Source organism: Apium graveolens, chromosome 6 (genome assembly GCF_009905375.1).
Source record: "Apium graveolens cultivar Ventura chromosome 6, ASM990537v1, whole genome shotgun sequence".
Classification (NCBI taxonomy): domain Eukaryota; kingdom Viridiplantae; phylum Streptophyta; class Magnoliopsida; order Apiales; family Apiaceae; genus Apium; species Apium graveolens.
In genome coordinates, this window is record NC_133652.1 from 5,020,790 (window position 1) to 5,040,385 (window position 19,596).

Consider the following 19,596-nt stretch of genomic DNA (forward strand, 5'->3'; position numbering starts at 1 on the left):
ACGCCTGATGCCAGTCCCAAGCGTCCTCTTCGTGTCCCTCTCCTGGAAAGAACATGAATTCCGATCAAATATTACTTGACAATATAATTGATCAATGATGGAACTGACTCAAAGTAAATTAACTGAGAATGAGGGAACATGTAAAACAGATTCAAGTGCAAGGGATGGTGAGCATTTGATAGAACCAATTCCTTCTATAGGTTGCAAACTTCCGTCTTCTGTTTGGATAGTCTCTTTATGTGATGGTGGATATTTGAAATATGTATCAAACCCACTAGATGATCTTGTAACATTCTTAGATGCACCTGAATCTATTATCCAATCCAAAGAAGATGGTTTAAATGATGCCAGTGCTCGTGATGGAATACCCGAGCCAGCATGAGCATGCTACATTACCAAGAAAAGAATAAGTTGAACCTTGAGTGTTGAAACTCTCCATCCTCTGCTTATATGCCCGAAGTTCTTCCAATTCAGAATTTTTTGTTGATTCTCCAATATCACTCTTTTCTGCGACAACTAAGTTAGCTCGGCCAGCAAAACGCCCACGTCCTCGACCACGAGTACGTCCTCTGAAGGTTCCTCGGCTACTGCGATTACCTTCACCTCGTCCATTATCATGTGACAAAGGGCAATTCCAACTAATATGCCCTGTTTTCCTACAAATATAGCATTCTCTATCATTAGTGATAGGTGCCAACAGTGCAGAACAGACCAGAACTGATAAATTTCCACTCGAGGTCATCACCTTCATCCTAGACTCCTCCTGACTTAAAGCCGCTATGACTTCCTCCATACGAGGAAGAGGGGACTGATGGCAAATCATAGCTCTTCTAGTCTCAAATTCTGAATTCAAACCTTTCATGAGTTGAATCACACGCCTCCTTTCCACCCATGTATTAGCTATACTAGCACTATCAGTAATTGTCAACGGGTCATAATAGTCTAGTTCAAACCAGAATCGCTTTAACTCGGTGCTATATTCTGCAATACTTTTTTCTCCCTGCTTCATTGCATCTATTCTATCCTGAATATCCATCACAATCATCATATTCCCGGTTCCTGAAAATTGTTTAGATAAAATTTTTTAGATTTCAACAACACTTCGTATCCCTTCAACCATACCAGCAATTGTCAGATTAAGAGAACCTGTCATCTAGGCAACCATTAAAGAATTACTGGTCTTCCATGTCTTTCACGCTACACTAGTTTTATCTGTTGGCTCCTTACAAGTTTCTTCAATATAGTGTTCTAAGTCTTTAGCCTCCAATTAGGGATGACGATCGGGTCGGGTATTGCAGAATCCATATCCAAACCCGAAAATTTTATCCATACCCGAACCCGACCCGAACCCGACCCGAACCCGAAAAATACCCGAAAATGAATATCCGAACCCAATCCATCGAATTTCGGATCGGATTCGGGTATACCGAAAACCCGATTTTTTTTGAATTGGATATTCATACCCGAAACCCGAAACCCGAAACCCGAATCCGAACCCGAAATCTGAAAATTTGTATAATTATTGATATTGCATGTGCTTGAGATCGAACACGCGACTTGTAGAGAAAGAGTTTTAATGTGTCATCTTCAACCCCTACACCATATCATTAATTGTGTTATTATATATATAGCTAATATTTCAAAAATCAACTCAATTGATACCCAGTTTTTTAGATTTATTACTAAAAGATGTTTTCTTAACCTTATAAACCTTATCACTCATTTAAATGATTGAATAATTATATTTAATCAAACTTTATAGTTAGTTAATTTTTGACATAAATATAAAAATATATGTTCTAAAAATTATATAATAATATGTATAATGTATATTATTAAAATATATATACATATATTATAATGTGTAATATATAAAATTCTAATATTATATATATAATTAATATCTATAATTAATATATATATATATAATATATATATATAATAATAATTCGGGTTTTTTCGGGTTTTGGGTTCGGATCGGGTTCGGATAGAGTTTCGGATTTCGGATCGGGTTTCGGATCGGTATACTAATATCCAAATCCAAATATTTTCGGGTTTAAAAATTAAATCCATATCCATATCCAAATCCAAAAAATCGGGTTCGGTAAATCCAAAATTTCGGGTTTCGGATCGGGTATCCGTCGAATCAGATTATTTTTCCATCCCTACCTACAATATCAGCTTCACCCTTCGAGACCAACTCAAGTAATTCTTTACACCTTCAAGCTTGTGCTCTATCAGAAATAGTTCTAACCTCTGTGATTGCATACTCACAGTTCTCGCGCTGGCCTCTTGGAAAGATGTTCCCTCTTCTTTAGATGCCAACATCTTGGCCATGCCCTCCAAAATCTCCTTCAAATCGGCTGTAGTGATTGTTGTGCCCATTTTAATCACCACTTTATCACTCTAACAAAACTCGAGAGGTTGACTACTCCCGGATATCTTGCACGATAACGTCCCTACTCGAGAATTATCAAGTAAGACATTCAATATCCATGTACATAGCCAAACATCTTTCTCCCTAAATCTCTTTTTATATGCTACTGATCTTTAAAAAAAATGAAAAAGAGGTAAAAGTAAGAAACTGAGGTAGGGTTTGTTTTGTTTTATTTTTTTAATTATGGAAACAAAGTAACACCGCCAGCCACTGCCGACGGAACCACCGGTGAAATCGGCAACCGCCAAGGATAAAGGTGGGCTCTAAGTTGCATTTTACAACTAACATTGTTGCATAGCAAATTTAATTTAAGTATCAGAATTTTCTGAGCTGTCAAAGTATAGGTGCAACACGAATCATAGATAGTAACTGCATCTGACAGTCTAACCCCAGAAGCTGCACGAATCATAGCGAATCATAGATAGTAACTGCATCTGACAGTCTAAGTATCCGAATTTTCTGATTTGTCAATGTATAGGTGCAACACAAATCATAGATAGTAACTGCATCTGACAGTCTAATTGCAGAAGCTGCACGAATCATAGATAGTAACTGTATCCGACAGTTTAATCCCAGAAGTTGTAATGTAAATTGCCCGGACAAAGTGCCTGTTTATGTTGTTTTTTTGCTAATTGATTACACACGCACACACCAGAGATCGAACTCCTGATCTCCCGCAAGGGAGTACAAGAGTTCTACGGCAACACTTCGTTGGCGGTATTTCCACACGTTACTAGTTAAATATTTTGTTACAAGTTATCTGTCAGAAAGTAAATAAAATTGAGGAATTGTTAAAAAAAACCATGTATAATTGTAAAGATTCAGCAAATAAGAAGCTTCAAACGATATGATTACACACATATTATTACAAGCATTCACACAGTATTATTCGAGAGATTCTAATATCAAGATGAACATGTTACAACACGTTGAAGTAAGATGTTAATACTTGTCCTTTCGCTCTTCTCCTTTCTTGTGTTTTTAGCCTTAGCCTTAGCCTTGGAAGCGGCTTCTTTCTCTAACACTTTGCGGTTTTTAGCTTCTTCTTTCTCTCTGGTGGTCTTTTCTTGATTATCAGCTGGTTTTTTGTCCTTCCGAGCCGACAAACGCGGACCCATTTCTACAAACGATTGCACAATAGTACTTGGTTATCTGTATAAATTTGTGATGCAAATGTGAAGAGTGAAGTCCTATATATAGGACTTGGATACATAAACACACGCACACACATTATATTGCAGATTTGCAGTATCTTATATTGTATCCGTGTTACAAACGTGTTTCTGTGCCTCGACACTGACTTGTATTCAGTGTTAGTATCTCCAATCACATCCTTTACACCTTACTCCCGAGTTTTTAAAAGGATCGAAATTAAATGATCATGAATGTAAATTTTGCAGATTTTACCTCCAAACTTTTATCCAATTTTTGGGATGAAGTACTTTATCTCTCAATTACTTACTTCTTATCATTATAAGAAGGGTTAATTATCAAATAGATCACTTACTTACTACGTCCGGATGTGATGTATGTGACTCAAATGAGAAAACTTGTATAAAAAATATCAGTGGTTTGTCGAAATTCTTAAAATTATTATATATTGAGTTTCACACATTTTTTATGAATGAAATTACATTGAAATGAATGATTATGAGTTCTAGTATTTTAGATAATATTTTTAGATTTTTAAAAATTTATCTACTATTTAATTTTTATTTAAATCAACTAAAATAATCAAAAATTTAAAAATAAATAGTTGATAAAATTTTAAAAATCTAACAATATTATCTAAAATACTAGAACTCAGAACTTTTCATTTGGATATAATATCATTCATAAAAAATGTTCAAAACTCAATATATAATATTTTTAAGAATTTCGATTAAGGATGAAATGATATTTTTGATACAAAATTTATATTGAATCAGTTTTGTAAACATTAACTCACTTAATACATTTGGATGCAGTGACATATTTGATAATTAACCCATTATAAGAACTTGGAACAAGCCCTTAACATTGTTTTCTAAAAATAATATAATAATAATTCTCTAAATTATGGACGACAAAAAATGTGTTTAGCACCAATATTTTACAATTGAAAGTTAATATTTTTGTGAGGGGAAAGTCGATAGGCGGAGACCCTATAGATGAAATAAGACAAAAATGAAAATCAAAAATAAAAAAAATGGCATATTTGTGAATTGTGAGTGGAAACTCTAGGTGGAGAATAAGAATAAGAGAGATGCTCCAAGACATACACAATTCTCTAAAATTAGACTACTAAAAAAGTTACATTTCTAGATACATGTATATAATTTGGAGTTATTAACTATCAAAAAAACAAATTAAATTTCCGATTTATCAGTTTCTCTTTTTTTTTTCTTTTTTCAAATTCAATAGTCAGTGTTACAGATTTCGGAAATCGGACCTATTCGGTTGAGGCAGCGATTTGCGATTTATCGGGTGATTTTTAAAAAATTGGATAATTTATCGGCGATTTATCGGAAATTGGTCAAATCGGACAAATATTTTTTGACCGATTTTTGAGCGATTTATCGGTGATTTTTGAAAAATCGGCCGATTTCTATAACAGAGCCAGTAGTTCGAATATTTAACAACTTAAACAAAATAAAAAACCAGTTATGGTGCATCACTGAGAGAATATGAAATACTAATTAACAAAGCTTTTAACATGTTCCAAACATTTAGCATCCATCTTTTCTCTTCCATGCACCACCAAAACCACAGAAGCCACAGCAAGCAAAGAAGGAAATTTCCTGCATCATGCATAGTACAATGTATTCATCATCAGTGAATCTGCATTATTTGTATCAGTAAATGACACGAACTTATAAGTGTTCAGTAACACAGTAATACTACAATGTATTCATCATCAGTGAATCTGCATTATTTGGATAAGTAAATGACACGAACTTATAAGTGCTAAGTAACCGGTCACACTAAAAAGATATTAGAGGAAGGCCCGAACATGATTTTATACTCTTTAAGACTCCTCTCAATTGTACGATACTTTTCGCTACGATTGACAACAACAAATGCAACCATACCAATACAAATATCAATAAACAATATTTAAATTAATTAAATGGGGGTGGGAAAACTCGTACCCGAGTCCCTCCCTAAACTGCGCTCTGATTCCATGTTGAGTAATCAGTCGCACTAAAACCTTAAGGTAGTAGGGGAAGGCCCGAAAATGATCTTATACTCTTTCACAACAAGTTACTTATAAGATATGCCAAAGTAGCAATAATCATATAGCCAGTGTTGAGAATGTTGTTCTCTTAAAAGAGTATACCTTTTGCTTGGAAGGTTTTGCCAAGCCAAGCTCTTTGCGTTGTTCTTCATCTGGCTGTGAAATTACAAGTCCAGTTCCCATGTAATGCATTAATGCAGACACATTGCCAAAATTCCTAGAAACCGAAACGGATGTAGACATAAAAAGCTTCTGAGGCTCAGGTGATTTGTTTGTAAGTGCAGTGTCCAGCTCTGCAGCTCTTAGAAATCGCTCTGTAGCAGCCTCCCATGACAGTCTGTGCCTCTCTGCATCATGTAGCGGTGTTGGCTCCTCAGCTAGTGACTTGCGTGTGGCGTCTACAAATCCAATCTCGTCCTCGTACATTTGGCAATTTGGGAATCGCTTGAAAAATTCATTTGAGGGATGGTTGGCGCATACAACTAATTTGCCCATAGCCAGTGCTTCTGCTGTTGTTGTACAAACCACATCCGTCGTGCTTGGATTAAGAAAAACTTTATAGCTGTAATGCGAAGAGGATAACAGTATGAAGAGCTATTGATGAAACTCAGAAGTCAAGACTGATGCCTACACTTGTTAAATGAAAAAAAAAATGAAGACCTTATCTCTCTTGAGATTGACATTTGACAAAGCAATAACAAGTTAACGCAAATGATCAAAGTGTAATGACACCAAATTTTTATGCTGGTAGATGTATTCCGATGTCCAGCTAAGCTTGCTAGTGAGTACAGTATTATCCAATCATGACCCTAAATATTGGCTAAGAACATAAATTCCACATGACCTTCTTAGTGTCAGCACTAGGTGGTGGGCAAAAAACCGGGTGAAAACCGGCCGGTCCAAGGGTAAAAGATTACGTGTTCAATACCTGAGGGGCAAAAAGGTACGGTAATGAACTAAAGGGGGCTGATGGGTATATTGGTGCAAAGTTTGAGGTTTAAAAGGTCATTAAGCCAAACTTTTAATAGTAAAAACATAAGATGGGTGAAAATCTTACTCATGAAATACAGGATCAGCATGATCTCTCCCAGGATGTACTTGAACCTTTATATCCAGCTTTTGGAAAGCTTCCCGGACCTTATCAGAATCCTCACCACTACCATATAAATCAATTTCAAGTTCTTTGAGCTCCTTCTGATGAGAACGAAGAAGTTTAAGTAGCTCTTTGTAACCCTTGTTCCATACCATCTTCCCAATGTAGTAAGCGCCTTTCGTGAAAGCCTTGTTTCCAAGTTGTTCTTGTTGCTCTTTCTTTCTCCTGCCAATCTCAAGGAACTTTGGATTTACTCCATGAACATTGCAGATAACAGATCTTGCAAATTTTTGGGTGGCTGCAGATAAACGTATGACCTGCCATTTTCACGAGCTAAAACTAATTAGATAAGAGAACCAAGCCTCGCTTTGTTAATAAACCAATTTCAATCTTCATATTAACAACTCATTGTTAGAATATAAGATCCTGGAAAGGGTCATTCTCTAACACCTTGAGGCAATGAGGTTTTAGAGTAACTGGTTCCTTGACATGATATCAGAGTTCAGGCTAGCAGAGGACTGCCTCTTAGACCATTCTTTAATCTGAAACTCAGTTAACTATAACTTGTTTAGCTCAAAATAACCAAACTTACCTTGTGGCAGTAGATATTAACAACCCAGCTATTCATTTTTTTAACAAGGAATGCTTGTATCCATCCATTCTTTTCTCGTTTGACATACTCCACATAGTTTGTGTGAACAACTCCTACAACAAGAGAGAACTTCGCTTTCCATCCCCTTCCATGATGATACCATGTTAAGTGCTCCGGTTCCTCAAGGACAGCGATCTCTGCCTCTTCATCAGGGATGATTTCTGTAATATCTCCGACACCAAAAATGCTCCTCATCTTTCTGGAAAACTAATTAGAAAAACACAGTGTAGCTTACATAAATTAGGATCAAAAGATAACAGGTGCTTGCTCATTCAATTTCCAAGAAACAGTTGCTACTAGCTAGTATTGTGAAATACCTTTCCAGGATAAAACAATATTCGGAAAGTAGATTTAAACCCAATCCTTTCATCAAGCCACCCTCGTACATAGCTCTCCTGCTCCGAGGGCAAGTCAAATGTGATCTTATTCGGATATACGTACTCCTGATCTCTCTTAGTCAGCCAAGGAATCACCAAAGTAACATTCAATCTCTCATCTTTAGAAAGGTATGCTGCACGAAACAGAGGGTTAACAGCAGTTCCAGTCATCCATGGCAGGCTTGCAGTAGTATATATCGCGATATGCAGTTTCTTATCCATTCGATCATGTAGAAGTTTTTATTTGCTTTCGATCCACCACCTATGGATGATAATAACACCAAGAATTCATATAAACATGTCAAATTTCATTATTCAAGTCTCCTTCCGTTTAATCTTCTTTTAATTCCTCTTTAATTCTTTTACAAACACGAAATTGATCATATTTTACATTGTAAGCTCGCGCATCACCCCAACCCCCAAACACGAAGCTGGCAAGTCAGAACTAATAACTAATCCACTCTGCAACTACAGAACTGCCATTTAAACCTCACATGATCATATTTCACACTGAACTTTCCTGATGACTTTCGTATGTCGATGTTAAGTAACCAATCACACTAGAGGAAGACCCGAATATGAACTTATACTCTATAACACTCCCCCTCAATCGTACGATACTTTTTACTACGATTGACAACGATAAATGCAACCAATATCAACAAACAATATTTAAATTAAATGAATGGGGGTGGGAGGACTCGAACCCGAGTCTCATCCTAAACTGAGCTCTGATACCATTTAAAGTAACCAATCACACTAAAACCTTAATGTGATAGACCCGAACAAAATCTTATACTTTTTAATAGTCTCCTGAATTCTAATTAGCAGTAAAAGAGACTTGCTCAAAAACATATGATCCAAACTAAATCATAAGATTTCTGCACAACATTAACAGAAACATTGAATTTGCAACCAATCAGAAGTGGAGCTGTAGAACATACCTCAACTCTCCTCCTCGCGATCGATAAATTGCAAGGCTAGCTAGCTAGCAAGTAAAGAAGAGAAACTGAAGATGATGATCAGAACACATATATGTCAAAATATCACATGAAATATGCAACTACAAATGCAGAAAAATGATTTGACTAAACTAGCGGTTGGAAAGCATGCAGTATAAATTTACTTTAACTGTATTCATTTTATTCTTTTGTCTTTATTCCTTGCTTTGTACACTTATCCAACAACAATGGAAAACAAATCTAACTAAAGTACCAGAACAAATGATTGTGTTTTCAAGTCAAATGCAAACTTACACTAATACTAAAAAAATTGTAATCAGCTAAATGTTTGCTTTAATTATTTATTTCCTTTAATAATAAAATTTTTGAATGAAAGTTTGCAACTTCAGTTAACCAAATCGAGGTCATCCCGAGTTGTATCTACTGAGTGACTACAACCAGCGTTTAACCACGAGGCTCTAGCCAAACGGTGAGCAACACGATTAGCAGATCGTTTAGTAAAGCGTAAAGAAACATTATGTAGCTCCCGGCATTCTATTATATACAGAGACCAAACTCTGAATACATTCTCACAGAGCTTCTTAAGGCCTGAATTGTGACCAAACGATCGGTCTTGACATCTAAATTTGAAAATGTAAAATATCAGTTTCATGTATAAACTTTAAATGTTAAAATCAGAGGGGTTTTGGGGCCTAAAAAACAACGCAAAGCCTAGACAGAAGCTCAGAGTCACAAAGTCAGAGATTGGATACACTGGTGAAAGGGAGCGGGGTGAGCAAAATAAACCGAAAAATCGAAACCAAGCCGGAAAACCGAAAAACCAAACCGAAAAAATTGAAACCGACAATAACCGAAAAACCTGTTAGCGGACTGAACTGATATAATGGTTAGGTTACGGTTTCGGTTTCACGCGAAAAACCGGACCGAAAAACTGAAATGTTATAATATTCATTTATTTATATATTAATATTATTTATATATAAAATAGTACTAGTAAATATACATTATAAAATATTGACAGTACATGGTCTCTTAGTCAAAATAAACCACTGCCGCTTGCAACTTGCTATCTTCATGTATCCTGACTCCTGCCTATTCCTTTATTCATGTTTGTTAGGCTGAAAATTTTTGTGTTATTAATTTATTTTCTCATTTCTTAATTTCAGGATTATGAAGTTAATGAGTTTTATCTATATTATTATATTAAAAACGAAACATTAAAAGTTTGGTTGTTGGTGGTTGATCACGAGCCGTTAGATTTATTCTTAAAAATTATTATTATTTAAGAGTTATAAGGTTCGAATCCTGCCAGCTACATATTAAAATTATAAAAAAAATTAGTATTTTTTAAAAGATATAAGGTTTGAATCCTGCAAAAAATATATTAAAATTAGAATTTACAATGTATAATGATAAAAACAACCGTTAATCGCACGGATTTTATACTAGTATAATATTATTATGACAATAGATCTTTCTTATAATTATTTTGATTAGAAGTTTAGTTTTTAAAATAAAGAAAAGACCGAAACCGGCGTACGGTTAACCGAATCGAAAAAATGTTCTGTTGTTGCAGACTGTTCGGTTACGGTTAATAGGTAGAAATCAAATTGAACCGACATATACAGTTTGATAACGATTTTTTTGTAAAAACCGAGTCCAACCGATTTGTGCACACGCATAAAAGGGAGTGAGATCAGAAATCAGGATTAATTACACTAAAAACCGGACAATAAAGATAGGAAGTGTTTTAATATTAACATATTATTTAATATATTATTATGATTAGATTATTATTTTTTTTTGCTAAATATTATGATTAGATTATTTATTTATCAACAAACACTTTTCTATATCAAAAATTCTATAACTATTCTTATTATTTTTTTTTGATAAACAAAATGAAAAATTCATTAAAACATTCAACTCCAGCCGAGACAAATCCCCGAACTGTCAACTATAACCTGATTGTGAAACAAAAATCGAGCTAATTAAATAGCTGTTTTGTTTTCAGATTGTTTAACATATTGAATATTCAAATTCTTTAATCTAAAAAGTATTACAATGATATATCGAGTAATCCAACCTATATCAATTCCGAAACTAGTGATAACACAATTGACCTTCATATAAACACCATCTGCAGTCCAATGTTCGGAACTATCAATTATATTAATTGATATTAGAGCAACAAATGCCCCTAAAATATAAATATTTTTTTGTTGTGAAAGGTGAGTTTTTGCGATATCCACCAATGTCCTCGATCTGACACAAGTCTTACAGATTTCCAAAAATATCATATAAATCCTTCTCAGAGCGACTACCGAAACCGACAACAAAACACAGAAAAACATCACAACATAAAACACCAACATCCCAAAAAGATGAGCACGACTAACAACCTTGATAATAAGGTACTCGACAAAATCTCACCCGAAAAAGATTAGATATTGATTTTATTAAAAAAATGATAGATAAATAAAAGAGGAGATGGAAGAGCGAAAGGGGTTTGATCGATTGATGGATGAAAGTTGAAGAATGGAGAAGTGGTGGCTAGAACTCTAGTTTTGACGGTAGACTCTCAAAACCCTAACTATGTCGGAGAAGGATACATACTTAGATTGACTAGATAACTATTCTTATTTAAATGAACATAATTTTTCAGTTATAATAAATTATTACACTATATTCCCTTAACAAAACTTAAAAAGATAAATTTGAATTTCAAAAATCGAATCGGTCAAACATAATTAAGAAGATTACAGGAGGTTAATTGATTAAACGGGGAATATGTTTAGAACCCCAATTTAGCACAATACTAAACATGATCTAAATTATAATCCCATTTCAAACAGACACAAGAGTAACTACACCCAGCAAACATCTTACCGTTACCCATATTCGTAAATTTATTTTCACCTAAATTCATCCATTAACATTATTTCTAAACAGTAATTATTGTCTACATTATATTTTTATTTTTATTTTAATAAGGTGTGTTGTCTATCTTATGCATGGGTTTGAATTCTTTTTTCATACTTCATTTTAATTAATTTTAATTCATTTTAATATCTTATGCATGGTTTATATAATATACACTATTTATCCAACGAAAATAAAATTATACTGTCAGGCTAAAAGTTCAAAATTAAATATAACTAAATTGATTTTATTTGGTCAATTAAATAGTATCAAGTTAAAACAGAACTATCTGGAAAAAAGGGGCTGAAACAAAACTATCAATTAAGGACAATTAAGAAAAAATATGAGTAATTAAGTAAGGATAATTAAGTAATTTCAACATGTATCGACCAAAAAACTTCTAATATTTCGTATATTACAATATAATATAAATATATAGATAGATTTACATTATCCAATTGGCTTGAGTTAAGATCGAAGAAATACATTAATCAAATTGAGGATATTAGTAATTAATTTATGTGATATTTTTAATTGTGTTTTTAAAAAAAAAAATTAATGATAAGTTTTAAAAGTGCTAATTATATTCTTGTTACATAATATGCATAAGGGGGATCTCATCCAAATTTTTGGTAGTTATGGTTCACGTACTACCAAATTTGAATATGAATCATTAGATTTTTAAACAAATTGATCATAGCTGTTGAATCTAAAATAAAGAAATGTTCTATAACCAACTAGTGATAAGTACGTATTCTAAAATGAATAGAACATTTTACCCTTTCAATGATTTAAATCAAAAAATAAGTAGGTATACTCTAAACTAAATAGAATAATAATGCAAAATTTGTAAAAACATTTCTTCAAATTCTGGCTAATATTTTTTGAACAAAATTTTAAACCATCACTGAATTAAACATTTTTTCGTGAGTTCATGTGGGCTGAAAAATCGTCAAAATATGATTTATGGAACTCAAGATAGAGCGGAAATAAAATCAAACAAAATTCGGTACTTTTTTTGTTTATTTAAACCTTATTTGATTTTTTATAACTATTTAAATTTAATAAATATTTGTTAAATAAAATAAAACATTTGTGCATTACACGCTGAAATATTAAAAATTTGATAATCGGTATTATATTTAGGTTTTTCCAGTACTTGGGTTTATATGATATAATAAATTATTTTTGTATCTGTGTTATTCATGATACTTTTTTTAAAATTTAACTAGAGATAATTAGTTCGTCGGTGAAATGACTTTGAAATAAGATAAATTAATATACACTATTAATCTTGACTAAAACAAAATTATAATATTGGTCAAGGTTAAAATAAATTTAACATCAAATTAAGTATAATGAGTTGAATTTAGTTTGTGTAATGTATTTCGAGTTAAAACAAAATAATAACTATTATTGATTCGGCTAAAAAACAAAATTAAATATAATTAGTTCGATTTGGTCAGTATAATGAGTCTAATGATAAAAAAAAGTTAAGGTAAAATTTAATATGATTCGTATACTAATAATACTATATATTTCAATTAGTAATATTTTTTTTTTCAAATTCAAATACCTCTAAATAAAAATGTCAAGTTAGATTTTTATTATATATTATACATAATCTTATCCAAATTTTAGATAATTATTGCTCCTGTATTACCAATTTAATTTGAATAGTTAGATTTTTTTTAGAAATATATGTGCATATATATCACATAACTTTTTTGAATAAACTAGTTTCGCATCTTAAAAATTGCAATTTTATTTATAATTAAAATATTATATATTATTGAAAAAAAATCCGTGCTGGCTGAATTTCTAAACTACCATAATAACAAGAATATTTATTTTAGAATTTTTCTGCCGTAAAAGTTACTCCTGTCTAAGTACAGGAGTGCCCAGTCTTCTTCCACCAAGTCTTCTTCCACCCCTAGAAACCGCGTCCTATCTGCGACCCAACTCTAAAAATACACTTTTACATTATTTTAATTTTAAATTTCTTTTTAACTCAATTTTAAATTTACACCATTTTGGTGTCATACCAAAAATTACTCCAAATTTGATGTCACACTGAATTTTTAAGAATTTTTGTATATTTCCATTTTAATATTGTACTCCTTTACTAAAAACAAATTTGTTGCATTTGTATTTCACCATTTTATTACTTTTAACCTTATTTTTATATTTTAATAATAAAATAATCCTAATATCTTATAATTCAAGAATGAGAAAGTTTAGTGTTGAGTTTGAAAATTGTGTAGTACTCACTCTCTCCCTTAATACGTTTCCTATTTTGACTTTTTATACAGTAAGCGATTGACTATTAATTTACATCTAATTTATAAAAGCAAATAGAGTCATTAGTGATCTTGTTGGATTCATATTTATGAATACTTTAACACAGTGAAAATTTTATATTTAATACTACTACGAAATTAAAAATATTAACAATTAAAAGTGTGCATCGGCAAACGTGTCTAATACAAATAAGAAACATTTTTAGGAATAGAGGGAGATAGTTCTGACATGCTCTTAAATTCAATAATTCATGTTTGACTTTAATTATCGGGGACAGTAGTTGAGGAGTTCTAAGTCGCATGTCATTCATTAATGCAGCGTCTTTTTTATATTGTTTCCTTCCTTTCCAAAACAATACCACCGATTTAGGTCGGCCGAAAAATTGAATTAAAATTAAAACCGAGATAAAATTAAAAAAAATTGATGAGAATCGCCCTAAACAAATTAATCAAAAAATGGAAGGAAAAAATTAAAAATATAAATCGATTTAAATTACTAGTATATTATCTAGAGAATTAGAAAAATGACAATTATACCACATTTTAACAGTTCTGTTACTAAAATACCGCATCATGGATAAATGGTCAATAATACCCTTTTATTAAGCTAATATCATATGCTTATTATAATTTTTACGTGACCCACTGTAACAGCATCTCCAATACTACAAAATTTTAAATAATCTAGTTGACATTTAGGTGTCAAGGTGACATATTTAGATAATATGTAAAAAAATTACAGTTCAACCATGTATCCTCTTAGTAAAATTATAGACAATCATTTTAGTTAGCTATATTTGATCGACCAGAAAAACCCAGGATATAACTTTACATAATTATAATATAGATAATATCATTGGAGTGTATATCAAACTCCAATCATTTTGTATTTTACCATTAGAGATGCTCTAACCACCTGTACTAACAATTCGTTACCCACAGTAAATAACATATAGTAATTTGTGTTTGTGAAACGAGGGTATTAGATATTACTATAAATAATACTCACCGGAAAAATGCATATCACTTATTACCCTTCTTGAGAACGCGTAAAAGGCTGGTATATATGACCCATGATTGTGTTATACATGTCCAAAAAGCTATCCTTCACTCAGAGAATTACTTTATCATAATAATTATTCATTTTTACTTTACACATTGATAGCCTATATTAGTGCAGGCCTGACAACAGAAGCCCAGGGTCCAATAAGAAGAGCCCAAGAAGCACCCAGCATTAACCCTGGAGAGCCCAGGACGCGTGGCAACATCACCACCGTCCAGGTACCCCGGATCCAGAACATTCCTACGGTCCGGATTCCATAGTTTACCGGCTCATCTTGAGCGTCCACACGTCCTACAGTCCAAAAGGCACACCTACGGTCCAGATCAAAAGGTACAAACCCCCAAACCCTAGTGGGAGACCTATAAAAGGCAGAACAAAAGGAAGGCTACAGGTTACTTCATCTCTCATATACACACACATATATACACACACCATATCATAATTGTATAATTCCTTTTTGACCCTTTTCTCCTTCAAAACCCTTTCTCATTCTCACGCCGGAGGTGCCGCGGGGACGTTGCCCCCCTCCTTCTATATGTCGGAGGGTTGATGAAGGGTTTCTTCCGGTACCTCTTCCTTTCAGCAGTGCCGACATAGTTTTCAAAGAGCTCTTTCCGGCGAGTCTCCGGAGTGAAGCTGGTCAGCAGAGCCTTGAGGGTTTCTGGGGTGTCCGGAGCAAGTTCAGTAGCAATTTTCTTTGAAGCTCGATTCTCTGACCTCTCGTCTTCCTGGTCCCCGGACTTGGCAGGAGCACGATTCCTCTTCCGGGGAGCCTGTGCCCTCTCCACCTCCTTCTGCTGCACATCCTCAACCCGGGGTTCATTGATAATAATAGTGGACCTCCCCGCCCTGGTTGGTGCCGTCTTCCGGGCCGCCTCTTCGCCCTCACCAACCTTTTTCTTCCAAACATCCACACTTGTCAGGCCTTCAATCTTTCGGCACTTGGCAGCTAAGTCTTTGAGTTGTGTAGACATGTTTGAAGGGTAGGGGATGAGCTTCGGAATACCTGAGAACGAAACAGAAAGACGTCAGCCCCGAATACAAGCAAACAATAAAAAGTTAGAGCAACAAAATAAAGCTAAGACAAAAGACTTACAGCCGGCAGCATGCATATTTTCGTTGTTATTAAAGGTATCCCGGGTCCATTGCGTCCCGAGTGCCTCACAGAAGGCATAAACCATCGCGAGAGCTGCTTTCCCGAGTCGCTGGACCGGAAATTTATCTATTTTAATTTCGAGCTTATGGAGCGGCATGAACTCCAGATCCCCACCTTGAACGAAAATAAACTCCCGGTGCCACCCCTTAAGTGATGTCAGCATGCTAACAGGGAGTACCATCTTATCGGAAGGATACCCGCAATCCTCAATCCGAAACAAAAACTCATATATTGGTCGGGATGTGGATCTCTTGATTTTAAAAATGTGGTGAAAAAGTTTGAAGGTGGGAAAATAGTTTCTAGCATGGCAACAGGCTAAAAACCAACTTATCCACTTCACCGAATTCGGGGCTAGTTGGGTGAAGGGAATCCCGTACATATCTCGACACAAAGACTTTGTGAATTGGTGTAATCCGAGGCGCATGCCCGGAGATGTTCTAAAGGTATATCTACATAACCCCCCGCCGGTCTGTGGTACACCTTCTCATGTTCCTCGGGCCATCTCCACTCTTATTTGTCCTCAAGGTTAATGAAAAGCCAAAGGGCACTATCCACCTCGGCGTCTGTGTACCTATCTTGAATTTCCTTATGAACCGCCCCACACTCGTATCTGGTCCCCGGGGCGGTAAAAAACTTTCTATCCATGTCAGTCTGATTATATGGCTCTCTGCCGTCTAACCCTTCCGGGCCCCCGTACGCCTCAGACAAATCTCTATAATAAAAGCCCAAGGGCTTAGGGTTTACTCGGCATTGGACAAAATGTTGGTCTACGTCCTCCCAAGACCCATCCGGATGGGACAAGGTGCCCCCCGGGCCTAGGACTAAAGTCTGAGCCAGAACGTGCTGAGGCTGTTCAACTCGGGGAGGCATTTCTACAGAGCTACTACTGAAAGAGGAAGATGAAGGGTAGGCTGAAAACAGTTCACTTAAACCACTGGGTCGCTCGGGATACCGGATTCTAAGGTTAGCAGTATTCTTAAAATGACTACCTGGCATATACTATATATATATTTACATATAAGCGTACCACGGAGTCAATGCCAATCCCCGAACCCAAACACAAAAACAAGAAAAAATCAGAAATAGTTATACACTATTCATAAATAAAAAGCAAGATCTACGACACATGCATACACATACAACTGAGAACACATATCAAGAACATACCCCAGGATCAACAACTTTTTACACTACCAAAAAACCCACATTTTCGCATACTAAACTAGAAAAATCGATATTGCTTACACAAATCAAACACAAAATCACCACAAAGCCATACAAAGCTCACACAACTATGTAGATTCAGGGTTAAAACAACGAAACAATTGCAAAACTTAAACAAAAACTACACAGTAACGGAGTAAAACTCGAGCAAAAGCAGTGGCATGCATGGCATAAAAATGGAAGGATCAAAGAAGGAGGAACTTACAAGTGAGCAGGAGAAAAATGAGGGCTTCAAACTCGTAGAAACGATCCTTCGAAAGCTTCGATTTCTCAGTTTCTCTCTCAAGTCCTTTGTCGCGTAAAAGAAAAATGGAAGGGGAAAGGCTGGTATTTATAGAGGAAAAGTGAAGAGATGAAGGGTTTTGTGATTAAGGGAACCGTCAGGGCCACGTGGCACCCCCTGATTGGTGTCGATTTATTAACCGCAGCAGTTATTACCACTACTGCAATCATGTCACGGCACAACTTTTCAGGAGAAAAAGGGGGGGGGGGATTAAAAATTTGTAAACTCAAAAGATACATACATAAATGCACGTATCTTTGACCCCAGCTCGAATCCCAACAATCTCCTGACACTCCGAATTTTCAGCATCAGCTTTTCAGAGTCCGGTTAAATCAAATATCAGATTGCCCTTATCCACCAAATCTTATCCAAAATCCAAATTTCAAATCATATGACTAACCAAGTCAACCCCGGAGTCTAGTTCCCATTAGACCTCGGGATTAGGGGGCAACAAATCAAATTAACCCCCAAAATTTTCTAAGTACTCCAGGGAATCCCACATTGGACTCAAATCATATGGTTAACCAAGTCAACCCCAGAGTCTAGTTCCCATTAGACCCCGGGGTTAGGGGGCAACAAATCAAATTAACCCCAAAAATTTTCTAAGTACTCCAAGGAATCCCACCTTGAACTCAAATCATATGACTAACCAAGTCAACCCCGGAGTCTAATTCCCATTAGACCCCGGGGTTAGGGGCAACAAATCGAATAAATCTCCAAATTTTTTCCTAAGGCGTCGCGGCACAATAATAACTAATCTACTTCCCCATCCGGGTAAACCCGCATAAGGGAGGGGGGCAAATGATATCCTATATTAGTGCAGACCCGACAACAGAAGTCCAGGGCCCAATAAGAAGAGTCCAGGAAGCACCCAGCATTAACCTTGGAGAGCCCAGGACGCGTGGAAACATCACCACCGTTCAGGTACCCCGGATCTAGAACATTCCTACGGTCCGGACTCCATAGTACACCGGCTCATCCTGAGCGTCCACACTTCCTACAGTCCAAAAGGCACACCTACGGTCCAGATCAAAAGGTACAAACCCCTAAACCCTAGTGGGAGGCCTATAAAAGGCAGAATAAAAGGAAGGCTACAGGTTACTTCATCTCTCATATATACACACACCATATCATACTTGTATAATTCCTTTTTGACCCCTTTCTCCTTCAAAACCCTTTCTCATTCTCACGCCGGAGGTGCCGCGAGGACGCTACCCCCCTCCGGTTTTGTTTTGTAGGCTCCCACCCTACAACTACACATCTCGCCGCCGTCATTCCTGTCCAAACGGAGCTTGAGTCCGGGCCGATAAAGAGAGGACCCCGGGGTGAATTGGGATTATCACACATAATTTTTTAAATTTACTCCAAATTTTTAAATTTATCCTCTTATTTTTTTTCATCACACGCATGGTTCTAAAACTTCTCAATTTATCGGCTAATTCTCTACAAGATGGATAATCGATCTCATTTTTGAAATTTGATTAATCCTTACATATTCTTCGATATATTTCAAATGGATTTAAAATAAAATTTAAATTAAATTAAAATAACTATAAATTTTATGATATAATAAATATATATTAATTTATAAATTACTAATAAAATAAAGGTATTAAATTAAATATAATTAAAATATTAAAATGCATCCAATTTTAGTTCAACCTATTAATTAGTTCTCCGATTAATCCTAAATAGGTACTCCCTTTGTCCCTCCCATTTGTTTACACTTTCCTTTTTGGGATATAACTTCCAATTGTTTACATTTCAAAATTTTCTAGAAATAGTAAATTTTTTATAATTTTTAAAATAACTACATCAACTACTTATCTCCACTATATCCACTTTATACATATAATGTTAATCGGTCTCAGTACTTTACTAACTTTTTTAATTTTCCTCCATTATTTTAT

General features: G+C 34.8%; 1 protein-coding gene across 1 annotated transcript; it reads right to left on the reverse strand.

The window, feature by feature from the left end:
* Window positions 1-5,048: 5,048 nt before the first annotated feature.
* Window positions 5,049-8,984, reverse strand: LOC141668834 (digalactosyldiacylglycerol synthase 2, chloroplastic-like). The gene is made up of 6 exons (XM_074475860.1): window positions 8,721-8,984; window positions 7,717-8,038; window positions 7,340-7,606; window positions 6,712-7,064; window positions 5,757-6,216; window positions 5,049-5,217 (listed from the first exon to the last, which is right to left on the reverse strand). The coding sequence occupies exons 2-6, from the start codon at window positions 7,996-7,998 to the stop codon at window positions 5,146-5,148; spliced, it is 1,434 nt and encodes a 477-aa protein (XP_074331961.1). The 5' UTR covers window positions 7,999-8,038; window positions 8,721-8,984; the 3' UTR covers window positions 5,049-5,145.
* Between the last annotated feature and the right edge of the window lie 10,612 nt (window positions 8,985-19,596).